We start from the raw sequence: 22154 nt of genomic DNA, 5'->3' as shown, positions 1-22154 counted from the left end.
ACAGTAGCAAGCTTAAAACTTCAGCCAGATCGAATGCGTAAGTGAAAGCGTGTCATAAACTTAATCCTTTTATAAAGCTCCACTCACCTCATCCAAATCAGTGAAGTTTATGACCTGCCGGAGTCTGTCAAGCTCAGCCTGGTCAGGCACAGACATCTGAGTGCTGTATTTGACATGAGGAAAAGAATGGGGTGTACGTGCTCTCCGTCGCCCTGCTCCAGGGGTGGACTCTGGAGAAATGTCATTAGTTAGCCTGCTCTCTGACATAGCAGAGAACTTCTTTCTGTTCTTCTCAGATGAGCGGTTGGCCTTCTTCTGCTGCACTCCCCAATCCTGAAAGAATGGTGAACCAACATTTATAAACCATACACAATCAGAAAGTTTTGTTGAAGTTTTATTGGTCAAGCTAAACTAAGGGTGCACAACAGCTCTCAAATATTTAATGTTACAAGAAAACGTCCTCCTCAAACTGCCAAATAAGCTCGTCTTTCTATCATCACAAACTCAGTTATTTAAATGGCATTTTTGTCAAATCGAAAAATATTTTTAGGATTTATTATGACACAAAATATCAGTAATACTCCTTTTATCTTTTTAGGAATCTTGGCAAAATGTACTGCCAGCAAGTGGCTAAATCAGACGACAGAGGTTATCAGACACCATAAAGGTCATACCGAGGAACAGGAAATCAAATCTATACACTAGTTCAATTTAACAACCTTGTGTGTTTATACTCACACCACTGCAAGAGTTTTGGAAAGCTTTACAGTGAAGATACATACAGATACAGTTCATATCCAATATGGTTAGTTCATATTGTCATATATGACAATAAAAGCTTTTAAAAATCATAAAATTTGCTGGTAACTGAGCTTATTGTCTGCACTAATCCAAAAGTAAACGAAAATCTCCTGCTGGCTGTTTGCTGAGGGAACCAAGGTGATATCAACTTCCGTGTTGGCCTACAAAACATCTCATGCCAGCAGAACTCTTACTCCTCCTGTTACAAGGAAGTGCGAGATCCAGAACTGAATCCTACCATATTGTTGAGTCTATCATCCAAGCTTCCATTGGAGATGGTCCAGTTTTGCATCTCCTGCTCATCTGTGCCATCTTCAAATGGAGTGCCACCCGTTGCCATGATGAACAATCAGAATCTGTAGAAAACAACCATGTATTCTTACACAGAATTAACCAAAAGAAATATATATATATATACCTTTAATCAATCTTTTTAGTTTCATGTGGAAAAATGAAATTTGACCAGCTGCCAAGAATTATTTAAAATGCATATTTCATTCAAATTTCAAATGTCATAATTTACTCTCACTTTACTTAATCCAAACCTGTTTGACTTTCTTCTGATGAACAGAGAAAACTATTTTGAAGAAAGCTGGAAATCTTCAACCACTAACTTTAACAAATTAATAGTTTTAATTAATAATTTTCAGCTTTTTTAAAAACAACTATTGGAACCTCTAAGTTAGGTAAAAACAAAGACTATAAAATACAAAAGGCATGACACTTTTATCTTTTTGAATGGGGAAAACGTAACGGTCGATATGGCGAATAAAGCCCCACCGTCTAGTACTGGAGACAATCATCAGTCACTATATGACGAATAAAGCCCGCCTTCTTGTAAAGGAGCAAATCATTGTTCACTATAGACTGACAATACTTTGGTGGAGGTGAGTTCAAACCAGAGGTGAGTTTCTGCAGAATTTGAGTGATTCGAGCATTTAAAAATAATACTAAAGGGACAGTTGTCATTTAATTTTATAGATAATTCCTAATATGAAATTCAATCATAAGCTTGGCAAGCAGTTTTGGAGAATTGCGTTTCCCCAATCAAACAGAATGCCTGAGAGGATTTTCAAAGAGGGCCACCGAGTAAAAAGACTTGCCTTTAATGGACTTTGGTCTAAAACTTGGAACCTGTAGGTTGAGTAAATTTTCATTTTTTTGGTGAACTATCCCTTTAACATGCCAAACTAGCATAACAGCATTAACCTGAAAAACTTTTAAACAACTAACAGTTATACAACACTTTAATTGAAATACAGAGAAATGTTTGTTTTGCTGCGTAATTTTACATAGTAAAGTTCAATTAGTCAAATTTTATTTAATGTTTTACTCTGACTGCAAAAATGAGCCCATTATGTTGAGCGCAGATATGAGCTCAAAAATTTCTCTAAATTTCATTAATAAATGTGTATAGAAAGATTGCTGATACGATATATATAGCACAATCGGTTGGCAAGTAATATCGCGTGGATATGTTTGTAAATCTAACTTTTGACACCAGCCACAAACCTCACCGCACGTCACTGCTTTTGATAGTATTAACTTTCTTGTAAAAATCGTGTTGCTTCATCTACCGGAGCTACAATTATTAATAGTTTTGTCTGTAAAGTATTATTATTATTATTATTACAATTATTATTATTATTATATGGCCTTTTAAAGTCTCAGTGGCCATTGACTAACATTTGTGAATCAACAAGGACAACTGATAATCTCTAACTTTACTGCAAAAATGTAGCCTACATCTTGGACATTACCAGCAAATCTATCAACTATATTACCCTTTAATAATGCATTTGTGGGACATTTTATTGTCAGTTGTGCCACAAGTCCCCATAATTAAGTTGTGACGCTGAATTATAATATCATTTAAAAGTAATGTAGTAACTTACAAATGTCCAGTAACGGGAAATGCAATACAACGATACGTTATAATGTTTTTATATAAAATGTTAGTATGATAACGTTATTGAATAAGTTAATTGTTGTTTTCGAGCTAAGATCATATATAAACGTTAGTCCTACACTGACAGCAAATATACGGTTAATGTTCAAAAATATTAAAATACATAACGTTAATGTTATTTTATTCTAATTGTAACTTAACTTACTTTCGAAAGCTGAAGTCCTTGCTTTAGTCCCCTTAAGAAAATAACGGTAACGTTAAACGGGTCTGGAAATCGGTCTCGTTTATGAGCGGCAAGTTAAGTTAGATCCGTTGAAACGGTTGACGAGGTCAACCTGATCAATTTCCCTGCTAACTGTCAACACTCGCTTCTCTCCATGCTCCCACCAGTGTAACGTAAGGAGAAAATCTGCTAAACACGTTTTCTTAATATTTCAGGACAAACCCGAATGGTTAATACCGGAGTTTGGGGTGCAACCCCCTCACAAACATAAAACAGGGATTTTATGGCGAGTAACGTTAAAGGTTTTGGGTCTGTCACTATGGTAACCTCTGGCACGAAACTACAATCCCCGCGAAAACTCCCGGCTAAAAAATGAATCCCAACCAAAAACAACAACAATTCATCTAAACGACTCAGGTCTAGTTAATATAAACAGTAAACATTAAAGTCTGAAGCTAAATGTCAAATAAGTTTGAGAGCGTAATTAAATTTTTTACCACATTTCGTGTCACTAAACTTGTCCACCTGACACAAAGGCATCTGACCGGTGCATCACTCTGAGACAACACGAGCCACTTCGGCCACCCTCAAGCATTCCAGATCCATTCGTTTCATTTTAAAATGTTGTAAATGTTAATCAAATGATAGCAAAACCTTCACAATTGAGTGAAAGTTCATTCCAGGAAACATAAGCAGAAATGTATTAAAATAACTTTCAATTTCATGTGAGGGAGCTAGCAAGCTAACAGAAGTTGAGAGAGAAACAACTGAAAGAGCAAATCTAGCTTATTGATTTAACTTACTGAATATTTAGCGAGCTTACCTTGAACGTTGTGGCGAACTCTTACAGTGGCACAAAAATAATTCCCATATGAAGCTCTGTAAAAATCCAAGATAAAGTGTCAATGCGTAGTGTGCTTTCCACTCGAAGTGACTGCATCTCCAGTGGCAGCCATCTTTACCCCATATCCAAACAAACCGGCGGAAGAACATCGCTCTCATTTTCAATAAAGCATAATTTACCGTGAGTTTCTTTCGGCTTGCTGTGTGCTTTAACATTAAATTTTATATGTTTGTATTTCAAGATGAGGTAATCAAAAATGACAAGGCTAATCAATAAATTAAGGCATTAAAAAGTGGCACTACTTTACTTCTCGGAAGCATCTTGAACAATTGAAGAAGTGTTGCGCGATGTCTTAAAAGTACAGATGCAAAAAATGAGACTGATGGAATGATGGAGTGAAACTGCAAAATAATTAAGCATTTTTAAAGAACACTTATGGATCGGAAGATAAAATATTAAATAATGTCAATTAATAGTTAACATGTTCACATAGATTTTTTCCATGAAAATAAAAAAGCAACGTCAAGGGCAAACCCTTGTACAACTGCAAGGTTAAAATGATAGTATCACAATTGTTTTATTTTTAAAAGTGCATAGCCAACCTTATTGTTTTTACATAGATTAAGACATAGGTTCTTCATCTTTGTGTTAGAAATCTGCAGGGCCTAGAACAATATTATTGGTCTTAATTATTATAATAAAATAATTTAATAATTAAAAATATATATATTGTTTATTGTTATTTCATGTGGTCCATTCTTTATCAATACAAATAAATACTAAGTGAAAATAATTTACAACATGTATTGACTTGGTGTTCTAAGACTTGTCCACCTGACTGGTGCATCACTCAGAGACAAGACGAGCCACTCCGGCCACCTTCAAGCATTCCAGATCCATCGGTTTCATTTAAAAATGTTGTAAATGTTGATTAAATGATAGCAAAACCTTCACATTTGAGTGATAGTTTGAGTGATTGACACTCCAGGATACGAAATAGGCTGAAATGTATTAAAATAACTTTCAATTTATAAGGGAGCTAAAATAAATTCACAACATGTACTGACTTAGGGTTAGATTTATCAGGAGTTGGTTGCTTATAACAAGGACACACAGTAATACAGGGTGATTTAAAAGAATACCACAAGCTTCGGGTTGATGTCACTTTGACACTGAGTGTCTGGAGGGGGTCATATTGAACATCTTCTGTGAACTTGTTTTTTTCCCAGTGTTGGGTTGCAGCTGGAAAGGCATCCGCTACGTAAAATATATGCTGGATAAGTTGGCGGTTCATTCCGCTGTGGCGACCCCTGATTAATAAAGGGACTAAGCCAAAAATAAAATAAATGAATGAACTTGTTTACTGAAAAAAAACTTTAAGTGCTCTTCACATTGATTAATTACCCAAGGTTCCATACAGTTTCTTTAATTAAATACAGATTTTTTTTAAAGTCGTGGTATTCTTTTTGAATTGCTCTGTATTACTGATATTATAATAATGCAGGCTACATCTAGTAAATCACTGAATTATATTTTTCAACATGTATATGGATTGTTTTCTGTTATACAGATATGTTTCTAATAGCTAGTGTTTGCATCACCCCTGAGTATGCAATATTGTTATTGATCCATAGATTTCAAAATCATGAAGTTTGCAAGAAAAATACTGTTGACTGCATTTTGGTAAGCAGTATTTTGAGCTAATTCAGTTGATAAGCAATGTTCATGGATATTGACATGCACGCATACTGTACTACAGTGTGTATGTGTTCTCTCGAACATGCACACACATGCCCTCTATAATGCACCATTCCTGGCATCTTAAGCTCCTTAAAGAAATAGCTCAACCCTCAAAGTTGTTCCAATCCTCTATACATTTCTTAATTCTGCAAAAGTCAATACATCAATAACCAATAAGAAATAAGTGCTAATTTTTCGTACTATGGCAGTAAATGAGTGGCAAGATCTGATTGGTACTGACATTCTTCCAAATATCTTGTTTTGAGTTTGGCAGGACAAATTAGTTTATATGGATTTGGAACAACCTGAGGGGGAGCAAAGTATGGAAGAATTTAAATTTTTGGGTGACCCATTATTCTAACACGCACACACCCACACACACATGCCCACGTGAAAGCGTGAAAGTTATATTGCGATTAGTATGTTTATAAGAGAGCCTAGCAAACAGAACCTTGTTCCCAACTTTTGTCCAGGTTTTCTGAAAATTATGAACAGACAGTACTTTAATGTACTAATGTTCTTAAAATTAAAGTACAAAAGCGATTTATTGATCTTTCCCCAAACCCTAAAACATTTGTCTATTTTTTTTCAGTTGCTGTTGTTTAATTTTTTGTGATTTAACAAGAAGATATTCTGAATAATGTGGATAACAAGACAGTTGCTGGTTTCTGTTGACTTCCATAGCATAGAAGAAATAAAAATCAATAAAAATAAGTAAATAAAAAATATTGTCTTTTATTTTTAGCAGAGGAAATAAGTTCATTACTTTAGGTAAAGTACATTTTGAACTTTCAAAGAACCTGCAGACATGTTTTCCTTGTTTCATGAGAAAGCATTTGTAAATATTCTTAAAAAATCTTTTAATTAATTAATTTAGGAAGAATATATTTTCATTTTGTTCTAATATAATTTCCTTTATCCTATATACTATTAACTCAAATAATTTGTGTTAGCCGGGCGATGCGTTGGCGCAGTAAAGTGCTGTCGCCTCACAGCAAGAACGTTACTGGTTCGAGCCTCGGCTGAGTCAGTTGGAGCTTCTGTGTGGAGTTTGCTTGTTCTTCCCGTGTTCTCATGGGTTCCTCCAGGTGCTCCGGTTTCCCCCACAGTCCAAAGACATGCGGTATAGGTGAATTGGGTAGGCTTAACTGTCTGCAGTGTGTGAGTGTGAATGAGCATGGATGTTTCCCAGAGATGGGTTGCAGCTGGAAGGGCATCCGCTGCCTAAAACGTACTGAATAAGTTGGTGGTTCATTCCGCTGTGGTGACCCCAGATTGATAAAGGGACTAAGCCGAAAAAAAAAGTGAATGAATTTGTGTTAGCCATAACATAATTTTTCAGTTGACTTTTTTTTTTTGTTCTAATATAATTTCCTTTAAACTGTAAAATATGTAGAAAAACAAAAATATTAAAAACCCAAATATAAATAATAATAATAATAATACATTTTGTTTTAAAAAATAAGGCAATTTTTTCAGGATATTTAATATTCCGTATTTCCCCTTATGTCCACAATGTGTCATCTTTCATTTGATGAAAATTAATTTAGACAGGAATATATTAATAGGAAAATATATTTTAATTTTGTTCTAATATAATTTCCTTTATTCTTTAAACTGTAAAATTTGTAGAAAAACTAAAATATTATTAACACAAATTATAATACTAACAATATGTTTTGTCTTTTTCCCAGTATATTCAACATTCCGTATTTTCCTTTACGCCCACAGTGTCACTCTCATTCATTTGATTTCTCACTGAGCGAAAATGTTTAGCTTCAACCACAGGGTGGCAGTATAGGTTAAAGGAACGATTCACCCAAAAGCAAACCGAATTGTTTGGCTATCAATGCCCTTTCTGTGCATTGCATCCAACGTTTTGGTTAATCAAAGTAACAATAATGAAGTGCTTAAAGTGATGAAATTACATAAAATGACCCAAATTTTCAGTGAACTCTCCTTATTCTAGCTTTGACATGCTAGTATATATTGTAGCCTATTCGTTTATCTTGTGTAAATTTATAAAAACCCCTTTAAACATAATACAAATGACAAAATAACCAATACAAACTGTAAAGATAAACATCCAGAAATTTAATGCATTCGTTAAAAAAAATAATAATATTAATAATGAAATAAAGCCAAGAAGGGCACTACGGTCGAGAAAGGGACACACTCACACCTAAAGCATTCTGGATGTGTGAGCCACTGGACACAGTTCGGGAAAGAGAGAGAGAGAGAGAATTAAATACATTCCACGATATTAGGAACAGAAACCTGGATCGATATTCAATCCAGCTAAAAGGTGAGGCTTTTCTTTAAAGTTCTTTCCTCTCTGTATACAGTTCATACTTTAAAAAAACAATACTTCAGTTGTTCATCCATTTCGAGAGCATCATATAGAGTTCTGGTGAGCACAAAGAAAAAAAATACAGCTTTACATGTTTTACTTACTATGCACAAACCAATTTAATCATAAAAAAAAGAATAAAAGAAAACAAAGAGAACAGAAAAATGGCAGTCCGAGAGAGAGAGATACTCTATGTACAAGCCCTGAGGTATGTTCCCTCCTCAGAGAAATGTTAGTGTTTGTGTGTAAGATGGTGAGGGGGACAAACAACATGAAAACAAGTGTGTAACAGAACAAGGCAATTCCTTGATCTACAAGTGCAACTGTGCATCATTGTCTTTATCTGGAAAGGGAACATGTATAAACTGTACACATCTTTACAAACTGTACAAGTCCTATTATAGGAATAAAATGGGTCCATTGGAGCCTCGGCGTGAGGATGGATCGGAGGTTATCTGGGTGATATGGGGGCTGTGGAGAAGGAGCCGGAGTTTCGGGGTGAGGGGAAGGGAGAGGAGGGCGAGAGGCGTCGAGGGCTGCACAGGTCACCATTGTGGAGCTTCCACAGCAGCTCCTCGTTCTCCATAGACAGCCGTTTGTTGACCTTTGACTCTTTCTGTAGGGTCTGTTGAAGCATGGCCTGCTCCGTGGAGAGTTGCCTACAGTCAAACAGGAAAAATTAATAAACATTAATCGTGAAGTTCTAAGATTTGACAGTTGATGCAATAAATAAAATGGCAGGCTGGATACTAGATAGGAGAAGATGATTAGAGGAAGTTTAATAGGCTATTACACCTGTGTGCAGCAATTATTGTTTTAAAATATTGCCAGATAAAGTTGACATTGTATATTATTTTGAAAAGCAACAACAACAACATTAAATGTCCTTTGAAGTGTTTTGAAATGTGCATTTTTATTTGATGTTTGTTTGTAATCTCAACCGAAAAAGGAATAGAAGGCGGGACAAAGTGTAGTTCCACCTCTTTTTTAAAACAGCCAATAGTGTTTTGTTTAATTACAGCTTTGTCAATGAGAGTGGTTGAGCCCAAGCGCATCTAATGACAAGCAGCTGAGAAACGTCTTGAAGGGGCAGGGCATGTCAGATACTAGAGAGCATTTGATTGGTTATGATGTGATGATGAGAAACTGTACACTTCAAAAACAGCGAGTTATTTATTTAACCCAATGGTTGAGTTAAAAATAATTGGTGCTTTGTTGGGTTACTTTTAACCTTTATTGGGTTATTCAATAATAACTCAGCAAGTTGGGTTAAATATTTGGTGCTTTGTTAGGTTATTTTTATGATTATATAAAATATAATTATAATTATTATAAATATATACATCTCAACTAGTTGGGTTAACGTTTTAGAATTTCAAGTCAACTGATTTAACTGAAACAGGGGAGCTGTATTAACACACATACTTCATGTTGTTTTGCGTTTATTTAAGTTTGTTTAAGCTCTAACGCACTAACGTTGTTGTTATTTTTTTTTAGCAAATGACCTCTCTGCATCGTGTTTTTTATATCTGTTTTACCAGCACTCTTAATGATAGATGATACAAACGAGTGCTTCATAGCCGATCTAACGTTATATAAAACAAACAAAAAAATGCTTTCTGTAACTCCTGTGTTCATCTCCACAATTTTTTTTGAAATGATACACATATTTGAAATGTGTTTTGGAGCACACTAGTTTATAGACCTCAAAAACTAACAATACTGATACTAACATCTAAAAAACTTTATTTTAATTTCATGGGATCTTTGAGAGACTAAAAGCATTCACTGTATGATTCATATGCTTCATCGCCTATTGGAATGAAGATAAAATGACCTATAATTCAACTTAGGAGAGTAAAAAAAAAATCTATTGTTTTTGCTTTGTACATCACATCCAAAATAAAAGCACATATTTGTGACATATAAATAAAAGTCTACAAAAAAAAATTGCTACACAGATATTTTAATTTATAAATAATCTTTATCATATATATATATATATATTATCTGAATATAAATATATAGGATATATTTAAATTAGATAATACATATTTAAGTAATATCACACAAGCCAGAGTGCCGTTTTTTGAATAACAAAGGATATAATATTATATATAAACTACACACACACACACACACACACACACACACACACACACACACACACACACACACACACACACACACACACACACACACACACACACACACACACACACTGTTGAAGTCAGAATTATTAGCCCCCTTGAATTATCATCCCCCTGTTTATTTTTTTCCCTAAATTTCTGTTTAACAGAGAGATTTTTTCAGCACATTTCTAAACATAATAGTTTTAATAACTCATTTCTAATAACTGATTTATTTTATCTTTGCCATGATGACAGTAAATAATATTTTACTAGATATTTTTCAAGACACTTCTATACAGCTTAAAGTGACAATTAGAGGCTTACTTAATTAATTAGGTTAACTAGGTAAATTAGGGTAATTAGGCAAGTTATTGTATGTTGATGGTTTGTTCTATAGACTATTGATAAAAAAAAATTAGCTTAAAGGGGTAATAATCTTTTATATATTTTTGAAAAAAATTTTGTCCTTAAAATGGTTCATAAAGAATTTAAATCCAAAGCAAAATGAAACACATCTTATGCCTCTGCAGCAACACTGCAGTATTTTCCCCTTGAATGAATCTCTTCATCATTCAGCACAAAAACACACTTAGCAAAATCACAAAATACTGAGTGACCATTTTTGCAAACTATTTAGCTTACCTTGACAGTGCAGCGTGTTTGTCCATTCTAGCCTTGTAGTCCTCGTTTTCTTGCTGGACTTTGTTCAGACACTCTTCCAGTTTCAAGTTATCATCTATCTGTAGACATGGATAAAAACATTACACAAATAGACAAATAGAATTTTTACACAATTTAAATGAAGCTAGGAAAAAAAATATTTTGATTGCCCCATTTTAAGTCACCTGAACTGTTATTGCACTGCAAAAAGTGCTTTAATTACTTAGATATTTTGTCTTGTTTCAAGTCCAAATATGTACAAATTCTTAAATCAGGAAGCATTTTTAGAAAAGCAAAAAAGACTTGTTTTAAGAGATAATGTCAAAATTAATAGAATTTTTCCTTGAAATAAGCAAATTCATCCGCCAGTGGGGTGAACAAAATAATTGGGTTTTTCCTTTAGACAATGTTATTCATTTATTCTGTAATACATGGTATTGCCCTAAGATTTAAGGCCATATTTTGTATTATTCAATAAATATCTGATAATGACACTAATTTTGGTGATGGTAATTAAGAAAAAGCAATGTCACAGCAGACTCTTCGTTTAAAAAACTTTGGTCCATATGGCTATTTAAACTAAACTGACTCATAATGCAATGAGGGGTCTATAGGGACATCAAATGTGTATATTTATTATCAGTCCTCACCAGTTTGTCCATCTGCATGAGTTTCTTGTCTTTCTGGTGTATCTGGTTGGTCTTTATTTCCAGCACAGCTCTGAGACTCTCCAGTTCTTGCTCCAAATACAGTGTATGCGCGTCCTTCTGCACACAGAGAAACAGCTGCTTAGTTTGAGATTCACCACGTAAAGTGACTGAGCATCTCTGCAGTTTACAGGCTTCCTAAGGGTCACTGTAACAGGCTTTACATGGTCTAAGCTGAAATCACACTAACCCCATTGACACTACAGGTAGGGATATTTTTTTAAAAGCTTAATGAAATAAAGTAGCAGGAAAATATAAATATGTATAATGAACTAAACAAGTATAATGAATTAAATAAATATTTATTCATTTTTTTGAACACATATGAGTAATGTTTTTCACAAAAAAAAAAAAAGACTGAATTTAACTCACAAAAATTGTGCAAAATTTTTCTCATCCTGCATTTATTTCAAACATGTTTCTTTGCTCTGTTGAACTCAAAAGATATTGCAAACCAGTAGCCAATTTCATTCACTGTATTTTTTCTATGGATATCTGTTATTTTTTTTTGTGCGTGTTCAACAGAAAATGTAACTCATAAAGGTTTGAAACCACTTTAGAGTGTACATTTTTGTTTTTATTTTAGGTAAACAATCCCTTTAAGGTTTGATGTAAATGCTAGTTAAACTAGTTAAATTAAATAAAGCTAAACTAAAAGTATTAGAGATGTAAACCTGTGAAACATGCCAATCTTGTCTCTAAGTAAAATAAAATAAATTGGTAACACTTTATTTTGATGGTCCATTTGAGTAATAGTAGTCTCTCTGCTTAATATCTGTTGATTCTGCTCCTTCAATAGACATTTAAGAAACTTTGCAAGTACATGCCAACTTACTCTAACCACAACCTAACAGTCTACTTATAACCTAATGACAATTAGTTGGCATGTAATAGCAATGTAACTTAAATTCAACAGATGATCAAAATAAAGTGAACAATAAATTTAACTACTAAAATTGCTCAATTTGAAATGGAAACTAAAGCCAAATAGCCAAAGCCAAAACATTTTAACAACATTTAAATGAAAGAAATGACAAAAGCATGTACAGAATTAACTTTAATATTTCAATTAAAATTACAATCAATATCAATTCATTAAAAAATTAACTGGAAATCATAATCATAAACCGATTTTAGTTTTAACTTTTGTTTTGTCCAAGGAAGTAATACACAAATATGCAATCAGAAACAAATTTATTCAATAATGCCAAGTGTAAATCATCCCTAAAGTTGTATTGAGAATAATGCATTTCATTGTACATCTTACCTGGCTTTTGTCAGCCGCAGCTCTCCTCCACTCCTGCTCCTCTCTCAGTCTTTCTTTCAAAGCCTCATTTTCTGCTGTCAAAGTCTCAATCTTCTCCTGTAGTGAAGACAATAGCGATCAAATAAACAATTAACAAAAAAAAAGCAAAGACACAAAGTAAAGATCTCAAATATTCCAAGTTAAACAGTAGGGTAAATGATGAGATGGTGATGCATACATTAAGCATGGCCTCAGACTTCTTGAGCGTTTTGTCAAGTTCTTGCATGTCATTTTCATGAGCCTTCTTGAGCTCTGGAAAAGTGTGAAGAAAAAAAATCTTTGTCATACAGGAAGATCAAGATCAAATTCAAAATACAGTACATTAAACAAAAGCAGAAACTGTTGATGACTGCAGTGAAATCACCTGTGAGTGAAGTCTCATGTTCATGTTTCAGTGTTGCTATTTGCTCAGTGTGTGCCGCTTCCTGCTGCTTCCTCAGTGCTTCTTGTTTGTACCTCACATCCTCCACCTGTCAGTAGAAATCATACCCATCAACAATGAAAACACTAAACATGCAGCGCCTTCAGCTAATATTAGCAACTCTGCCGTTCTCCAGATGTGCTTCTTAGGGTGCTTTCACCTGTGAATCGATTCATTTGTTCCAAAACAGGGATTGAAATTGTTACTTTGTTGCTCTTTGCTCTTGGTGCGGTTCGCTTTCACACTGCAAAGTTTCTAATCGGACCAAAAGGGCTAAAACAAGTTTTGTGTGAATAAACTCTCCTTACATTGGTCAGAGATTCACGGTTTATTTTGATGAGTCCCGCTCAGCTGTCAGGGGAGGTGGTGGTTTGGTGGTGTTTGACAAGTTGTTTGGCCAGCGACGTGTCTGAAGAGCGAGGAGAGATGCGGTAGGGAGGGGTGAGAAGGGCGCACGACATATTTGAGGACCGGGAGGGATACGCGAGATTACCGGAAGATTATCACTCGTCTGCGGGCATCAGGGAGACTCCCGAAACTTCCCGCCCTACTCATAATTCTCTCTTCATATAGCCGTATGCCTATTACATATAACCGCGCTCGGATCATATCGCTTTCTCACTGCAATCGATCCGCTCCAGAGTTCGTTTCATTTGAGCCAAGACCACCTCATTCAAGCGATCTCGGAGCGATTGATTTGGCGCGGATCCTAGCACGATTGCTGGTTTCACATATGCCAAACGAACCCCGCTAACTGAGCAAACGAGACCGGTTCCGAAACAAAAGCGTAGGTGTGAAAGCACCCTTAGATTTTTGGCCTTCTGAAGTGTCCGCTTAACAGTGCAATTGGCCGGGATATACAGATGTCCTCTTCATAGGCCAATTCATAACACTTCCATTTGACTATTTTCTTAATAATTGCCCTGATGGCAGCTGTAGTTGATTTAGCTATTTTATTATATAATGTGTAAAGTTCAACAACCTTTTGCAGCAACTCATACTTCTGTTATTTGGTTTAATAGCTTATGTTATAAATAAATGGCCTGTTTGTTACTGTACCTCATATCTAAAGCCCTGTTAAGCAGGAAGTCATAGCTGACTAACTTCCTGTAGTTAGAAATCGAGGTGTATTAAATCACTATGAAATATGAATGGGAATATTCTTTGAAAATATGTAGCTCATAAGAATTCATAGGAGTGTCAAAACCTGTGGTACACATACATTTAACAGAGATATTTGTTTATTTGATGAAACATTTAATGTTTGCAAGCATTTATTCTTAATGAGAGCATAGTTTATTTATAATGTATTATATTTGTGCAAAAGATCAAAGGTTTAAACAATAAAGACACAGCCTTCCTTGCTTACTTGTACCAAGAGTGATATTGTTAATTGATGACCCTGTATATAGGTCTGCTTTTGCCAAATAAAGCAAACATTATGATTCAGTTACTGGTGCCTTTTATTTACAGCCTGTGGTTCAATCAAACATGCAAATAAAAGGACAAAAATGCATTCATTTTTAGATTTAAAGAGTCAGTTCATCCAAAAATGAAAATTCGGTTTATAATTACTTACCTTCATACCTCTTTAATCCCTTGAGAACTTTGATCATCTTCAGAACACACAATTAAGATATTTTAGAGAAAACCAGAGAGCTCCTCAAAGGTCCTGAGGTGTTCAAAGTCCAGAAAATGAAACCAAAAATATTGTCAAACATTTCATGTGACTTCAGTGGTAATCAAACAAAGCTCCAAGAACACTTTTTTGCCCCCAATAAAACTGTAAAAATGACTTTGTTCACCTATGTTCACCTTAGAGCGTACTCATACTATGTACAGTTGCCTTGAACCGGGCCAAAGCACACTTGTCCCCCCTCCCATCTCCCCCAACGGCCCACACTCACATTACATTCGGGCCTGTGCACGCTTACGTCATCGATTATGCGCTGTTCAGCAGAGAAGCGTTCTCCCTCAGCATAGTGGAGATTCCTTCAGTTTTATAGTTTAAGTCACTTGTTCTGCTGTGACCCGCAGTCAAATATTTAGCTGAACAGATCAGCCACTTTTGACGCTTATAAACCTTGTGCTGCAGGAATTAGGAGGTTTGCTGAAGGCACAGCTGTCGTGCAGTGAGGGGTTTGTGCCTTTAATAAACTATGACAGTTAGCGTTCATTGAACAGTAAGAATGAATATTAAATCCATATTAAACAGACCCTTAATAGTCAAGTCTCGCTTTCAGTTTCGGGCTCAGGCACGTACCATGCCAAAGCCCAAATGAACCCTGAGCCCGATTCAGAGCACTCACACTTCTCAATCAATCCGGTAAACGGGCCTGGCACGGTTGGGATAGCATAGTGTGAATAGACCCTTAGATTGCAGAGCAAATTTACTATGGACAAAACGTTGCTGTTCTGTTGCGCTGCTGACTCTAATTGCAATATGTTTTATTGCCAAAAGGAAATGCTAACCTGACTAGAAATAGAAAACCTTGGCAAACAAAGCTCTATTTACAGTTTTTTTGGCCAACAAAAGTGTTCTTGGAGCTTCATATGACTACAGATGAACCACTGAAGTCACACGAAAATGTTCTGGGTTCATTTTATAGGCTGTTGTTGTCTATGGAGGATGAGAAAGCTCTCGGATTTTATGTAAAATATCTTAATGTGTGTTCCGAAGATGAGAGTCTCAGGCGATTGAAATTATATGAAGTTGAATAATTAATACCAGCATTTTTATTTTTGGGTGAACTAATGCTTTTAAGATGTTGTGACTGTTAAGTAATCAGAAGTAAGCACAGGTCAGATCTTACCTGCTGCTGCATGAGCACCCTGCATTTATCCGCCTCTCTCTGATAGGCCTCGTGGGTTTTGTCCCATTCTGCAGAGTAGAAGTCCTTCAGTCTCTCCTCCAGTTGCTGCAGTTCAGACTGATGCTGCTCCTGGAGTTTCTGAAACAGAGCCTCCAAAGTCACACGGACCTCCTCCTTCTCTTTCTCCAACTGCTCGCAACATGAGACAGAGTTACCTGGGGAATCAAGGAGACATGAGGATGTTAGGAAGATCTGATTCCTGATTTTGTCTTCGGAAATCTTAAAGGAACACTCTACAGTACTTCTTTTGGAAATAGGCTCATTTTTAAGTCATTTACAGTTAAACAATTTACCATTTTTAAAACCATTTAGCCGATATGGTTCTGGAGGGAACACTTTTAGCTTAGCATAAATAATTGAATCGGATTAGACCATTAGCATCTCACTCATATTTAACCCTTTCAGGCTCAAATAAACTTTTAGAAACAGGCAAAATCTATGCTTTTAACTGTTGCAAATCAGCAACGCCTGCATTGAGAGGGTTAAAAAAAAGGTTTTTATAATTCTCCTATTTGACAATTGACTTCTGTAGTTGCAAAGTGAACAAAAACTGACAGAAAAAGGCCATATCAGCATAAAAAACAGCAACGTTTCATTTTCTGTTGGTCTTAGTACACAACGTAACTACAGAAGAGGAAATTTTTATATAGGAAAATTATAAAAAATTTTTTGGAGTGAGACGCTAATGGTCTAATCCGATTCAATGACTTATGCCAAGCTAAAATATGCTAAAAGTGCTGCCACCAAACCCAGATCAGCAGAATGGTTTCAAAAATAGTAACAAATTATCAAAACTCTTTGTTTTGAGTTGAGCAAGATATTACTGGTCCAATTCAATGATGTGTGCTAAGCTTAGCTAAAAGCTCATTTAGTGGAGTTGTAAATTGAGCCTTCCATTAAACTGAGTGTTCCTTTAAGAGTAATATGGAGCTAAGTACTAGTAGTGTATTTCCAACATACATTGGCTACTGGACATAAAAGCTGGTATAAAATCTGTTGTAGTATTTCAGAACAATGTAAAATTACCTTGCATCTTGAAAATTTTTTTGTTGAGACTACCTTCGCACAAACATTTTGATGAGACTCTTCCTACTAACAAATTTTGTAACACTACATCAATCTATTAAGAGTACACAGTGTAATGCATGAGCATACTCCTTATGGGAAGAAACCCATTTTAGAAAGAGTAACAGAGAGCAATTTTGTTATGACACCGCATAATGTAATGAATTAAATGTTGAATTGAGTCTAGGAAGCGTCTCACTATTTATAGATCCAGTAGAACCTGCCACAAAATTTTGAATGCATCAGTGGAAGTAATCACTAAAGATTAAAATAAAAATAATAATAGATATAGAATGTAAATTTAAACACCATGCACATATATACCAATGTTGTCATTTTCAGTTATTAAAATAAAGTAGAAATCAAATATTGTATGAAAAACAACTCAAATACTCTAGGGGAGACATTTTCATAAAACAAAATAAAATAAAAATAAAATAAACAGACAAAATTTTTAGCCCTCCAGTGAAATGTTTAATTCGTTTCCAAAATCATTTAAAAAAAAGCAAGGATAAAAAACAGATTTTTTTTTTGATTTCCTAAAATATATTTGTTATATTTTTAATACATTTAGCTTTATTTGTTTATTTTAGTGTGTCTGGAAGATGATGCAATTTTTTTTATTTAATGCCAAGTGAGCAACCAAGGCTACTTTCATGGCAGGAACATTTCAATAATAAATATACAATTAAAAAAATCAACAAACAGAGTTTTAGTGTTAATACATGATAAAAACTCTAAAATCTTTTCTGGTGTCACTTTGCTAAAAATGTCCTTAAAAGAGTTAATTTCATTAAAAAAAGTCTTCTGCACAAGCAGGACAGTCCAGTAAAATGTGTTTTATAGTAAGGGGAATTGTGCAGTACATACACTAAATAGGGTTTTCACTTTGGAGCAAAAAAACATGGGTTATTCTTGTATGTCCAAAACAACATCAGGTAAAAACCACTTAATCAAGTCTAGTCTTAAAATGTCTTAAAATTCTGTGTGAGATTTCAGGTTGGATAATTTATTATTTTATAAATATATATAATTTATAATTTATTATTTTAATAATTAATAATAATAATAATAATAATAAAATAAATATTTTATGCTTAAAAATGTCATAAATGCTAGGGTCGTTATTATTAGCCCCCTCTAAGAATGTTTTTGAATGACTACAGAAAAAAATTTGCAATATCTTGAATAATAAACAAAATCCACATTAACTATTAATAAACAACATGCAAGAATCTCACATAAAATCTAGAATATACTTTATTTCCTAAACAGCCTTTAAAATCCAGATTTGATTCTAGAATAAACTGAGGTAAGTTTCTATTCCACTGGACTGAATCAACAGAAATCAACCTCAACAGAGACGTGCACAGGCTGAAGACTGCTGCGACGTCCTCCCTCAAATTTTCCATGCTCATTCAAGTCTGGCACGTATGTGCGAGCAGCACATGTTTTTGAAGCCTCAGGATAACCATTTCTTTCTTTCAATTCTGTGAGGTAAACTTTAGGAGCACCGTGTCATTTGGCCAACTGCACCTTTAAACCCACACACAAAATCCACTGTGAGTGAAAGATTCCTCATTCGCCACACACAACCTTCACACTTGTCTCGAAGCCAAAGGCCACGACAGTAAGGTCAGACTAATTAAACACAACAAGCAGCACATCCTTAACATTCTGCAGCATTAGAAATGTGTGTCTGGGCTTGCCAAAAATGTGTGTGTGTATTTGTATTCAAGGTACAAACTCATTGGGGTGTCATCGTATTTTGTTACCAACACATAAAAACAAACGCACTGACTCAAAACACAGCGAAAAGCCGCCAAATGTCTACAGGGTGCAATAAAACAGGTGTGATTGCTGGGTGGTTGATCCTATCAGTTTCCCAATTCCCAAACATAGAGTTGTACAGTTCCATCAATACGATGCTCATCAGAACAGAGCATTCAACAGGATAAAACATGAAACAGCCCAACTCTGGAATGCACGAAATAACATAAATGAAGAACAAATATGTGAATAGCAAATCAAGGCAAGGCTTGTACACCTCACACATATGCTAAATTGGGTTAATGGTAACTTAGGAAAAGATATCCAGTTAAAGTCAGTTATTTTTTTCTCCATTTTCTGTTTAACAGAATTTTTTTTCAACACATTTATAAACATAATATTTTGAATATCTCATTTTTAATAACTGATTTATTTTATCTTTGCCATAATGACAACAAGTATTATTTTACTAGATATTTTTCAACACTTCTATACAGCTTAAAGTGACAATTAAAGGCTTAACCAGGTTAATTAGGTTAACAAAGCAGGTTAGGGTAATTAGGCAAGTTATTGTATAAATATGGTTTGTTCTGTAGACTATCGAAAAAAAAAATATTGCTTAAAGGGGCGAATAATTTTGACCATAAAATGTTCTTTAAAAATAAATAAAAACTGCTTTTATTCTAGCTAAAATAAAACAAATAAGACTTTCTCCAGAAGAAATATATTATCAGATATACTGTAAAAATTTTCTTGCTCTGTTAAACATCATTTGGGAAATATTTAAAAAAAGGAAAAGAAATCTTGGGGGGGCAAATAATTCTGACTGTAGATAGATAAGGAGAGATTTAAAATATTATTTTTAAATAAATTTTTTTAAAGATAATAATAATTAAACTATATTTTACATGTGTATTGTGTACTTGGTACTTCAATTGGCTTAGGCCTTTCACAGGAAAGAAAAGAAAAAACAACAACTTTCAAATAAAGTGGGGGCAAATCCCTGTCTTCATACATCATTCATTGTTTTGTTCAAAATCAATGATTCATTTAGAAATGAAGCAGGTGGCTGCGTCCAAAACACACTCTCCCTCACTCACCCATACACTCATTCACACACATACACTATGGACAATTTAGCTTACCCAATTTACCTACAGCACGTCTTTGGACTTGTTGGGGAAACCAGAGCAACAGACGCCAAACAGAAACACCAACTGACCCAGCCGAGGCTCGAACCAGCGACCTTCTTTCTGTTAGTCAACAGCGCTACCCACTGTATCACTACGCCGACCACATCTGCGCTAGTATTTGCATAAATCAATCTGATTGGATGACGTCTCCACGATGACGTTTTTTAACTTCTGCAGTCAGCAATGGTGGCAATGCAACTCTGCAATGCCTAATGTCACTGTATTCAAAGTCAATGGGAGGCATTAACAAAGTCACCCCAAGTGTATAGGACGTTATGAGTTCCCCGATATCAGACATGCCTCTTTTGCCACACACATTTTTAATAAAAAAAATTATTTTTATTTTTTAAATAGGTATATAGTATGAAATATGCGATTTTAGGCCAAATCATTAGCCGATTAGCCAATTCAATATCTAAATCAAAACAAAACAATTGTTTTGCTCTGAAACAAACAAACGCTCTGGGGTCTGATTTATAAAATTTGCTTTGATTAAAGTGTAAAAAAATTAATTAATCAAATTAGCTTTAATTTAGAAATCTTCCTAAAAGTGAAACTAGAATAAATTAGATTTTTTTAAAATGATAATGGGTCATTTTCAGATTTAAAGTGATCTAATTAAGTCAATATTTAAGTTAAATATTGAAGTTTATTTAATGTTTACCTACAGCTGCGCACACTCTCCCATCAAGTTTTTTTTTTTTAAAGATCCCAACTTTTGTGAGGAAAGTGGCTTTATATTTGATATTTATAAATGAGACCTCCTGCTCTGGCTTTGGATATGTTATACAATATAAAAATCATGTATATGAATATATATCTTTTTAATTGATTTCCACATATAGTAGTTGCTCCTAGAGATTTCAGTTTTGTTTTTTCACATATTCAATAATAATTTTTGACTCTGCCACAATATTAAGATGTTGCAGTGCAGTTGTTGAATTGTTTTGATGGTATTAAAATGTAGTTCCTAAGGTGCCACTAGTTTTTCATGACATTCCGGATTCTAAATATTGCTTGGTTAAATTATCTGTGGAAAAAAAAGAAAACTGCAATCCTAAGTAGGTGTGACCCCGAAACTAAACACTCACTCAGCCCTATTTTATCAGGACTGTGCCCTTGAGCAAGACAGTTCTCCCAAGGTTTCTCACAGATTAGTGTTCTTCCAGTCACTTTGAACAAAAGCACCTGCTAAATGACAGTTATCCGAGCAAGATGAAAGCTTATGCTCTTTAAGTCTAAGGAACGGACAGAAGAACCGAGTCTCTGTGTAATTGACTGGACATGTGTTACTTACTCAGTTGCTCTCGCAGGTTGTTGATTTGGACAGAAAGTTCTTCCCTCTGTTTGATTGCCGACTCGCGCTGTAACAAAAGACAGAAGAAACAAAACCATCAACAGTCATCCAGGGCAATCACATACAAGGACAGATGAAGATTACATGTTTAACAAAGGTTTTGTCTAGAATAATTAGACTTATGTAAATAGAATCAAAAATTCAAAATAAAAGTAATAACTAAATTTGATTTGAAATGATAAATATTCTAGTTAAAATGGAGTAAACAGCTTAATTTTTGTTACACAAATTGAAAAATAGACACAAATAATACACCTCTTTAACTACACTGAAGTCATATTTATTGGATATATAAACATAATGAAGTTAAAGCCTATGCGATAGCATCATTGTGAGGTTTTCTGTAAACATAACCTTTTTAGTTTTAATTAAATTTAATTATCCTAAATTGGCTTTTAAATGTTTAAATATTCATGCTCCAATGCTGTTTTTAGTCACACTTTATTCTGATGGTCCATTTGTTGAAGTAGACTGTTAGGACTCTTAGGCTTATTGTAAGTTGACATGTACTTGCAAAGTTTCTTATAGTCAGTTAAATGTCTGTTGAAGGAGCTGTATCAACAGATATTAAGCAGACCGACTACTAATACTCAAATGGACCAGCAAAATAAAGTGTTACCTTGTTTTTTGATCTAATCAGTAGACATCAAACCTCTCACAGAGTGCCAAAGTGTAAGACCTCTTTTAGCTAATCTGTTTTTTTTTTGTTAAGGGAACTAAAGTGTCCAATTATTTACCTGTTAGCCTAAAATTAGACAGTAATTTAAATATTTAAGTAGTGTTTTTAAAAAGTGGTTAAAAAC

At 34.5% G+C, this 22154-nt stretch overlaps 2 protein-coding genes and 1 long non-coding RNA gene across 90 annotated transcripts in view; all 3 read right to left on the bottom strand.

Annotated features, from left to right (window-relative positions):
* The window catches only part of pcm1 (pericentriolar material 1), a 33567-nt gene extending 29671 nt beyond the window's left edge, over positions 1–3896 (bottom strand). For 53 of the 75 annotated variants that reach the window (NM_001442919.1, NM_001441355.2, NM_001441363.2 and 50 more), the window contains 3 exon segments: positions 88–333; positions 1040–1157; positions 3757–3896. In NM_001442919.1, coding sequence (NP_001429848.1) covers positions 88–333; positions 1040–1141 — 348 coding nt within the window. In that variant the 5' untranslated portion in view covers positions 1142–1157; positions 3757–3896. 75 annotated transcript variants of the gene reach the window in all.
* LOC147846759 (uncharacterized) overlaps positions 1–22154 on the bottom strand; it is a 1232122-nt gene that overhangs the window by 240131 nt on the left and 969837 nt on the right. The window lies entirely within an intron of this gene.
* mtus1b (microtubule associated tumor suppressor 1b) overlaps positions 7591–22154 on the bottom strand; it is a 101255-nt gene continuing 86691 nt past the window's right edge. For 10 of the 14 annotated variants that reach the window (XM_087237007.1, XM_087237016.1, XM_087237015.1 and 7 more), the window contains 8 exons: positions 21292–21358; positions 15907–16121; positions 13037–13142; positions 12851–12924; positions 12634–12729; positions 11310–11426; positions 10642–10739; positions 7591–8526 (listed from right to left, as the gene is read on the bottom strand). In XM_087237007.1, the coding sequence (XP_087093133.1) occupies positions 8319–8526; positions 10642–10739; positions 11310–11426; positions 12634–12729; positions 12851–12924; positions 13037–13142; positions 15907–16121; positions 21292–21358 (981 nt within the window). In that variant the 3' untranslated portion in view covers positions 7591–8318. The remainder of the gene's footprint in view (positions 8527–10641; positions 10740–11309; positions 11427–12633; positions 12730–12850; positions 12925–13036; positions 13143–15906; positions 16122–21291; positions 21359–22154) is intronic. The other 4 variants (XM_087237010.1, XM_087237009.1, XM_087237017.1 and 1 more) reach the window with 1 other exon arrangement.

This window comes from Danio rerio, chromosome 1 (assembly GCF_052040795.2).
Source record: "Danio rerio strain M-AB ecotype USA chromosome 1, GRCz13ab, whole genome shotgun sequence".
Classification (NCBI taxonomy): domain Eukaryota; kingdom Metazoa; phylum Chordata; class Actinopteri; order Cypriniformes; family Danionidae; genus Danio; species Danio rerio.
This window is presented reverse-complemented; position numbering and strand designations above follow the sequence as displayed.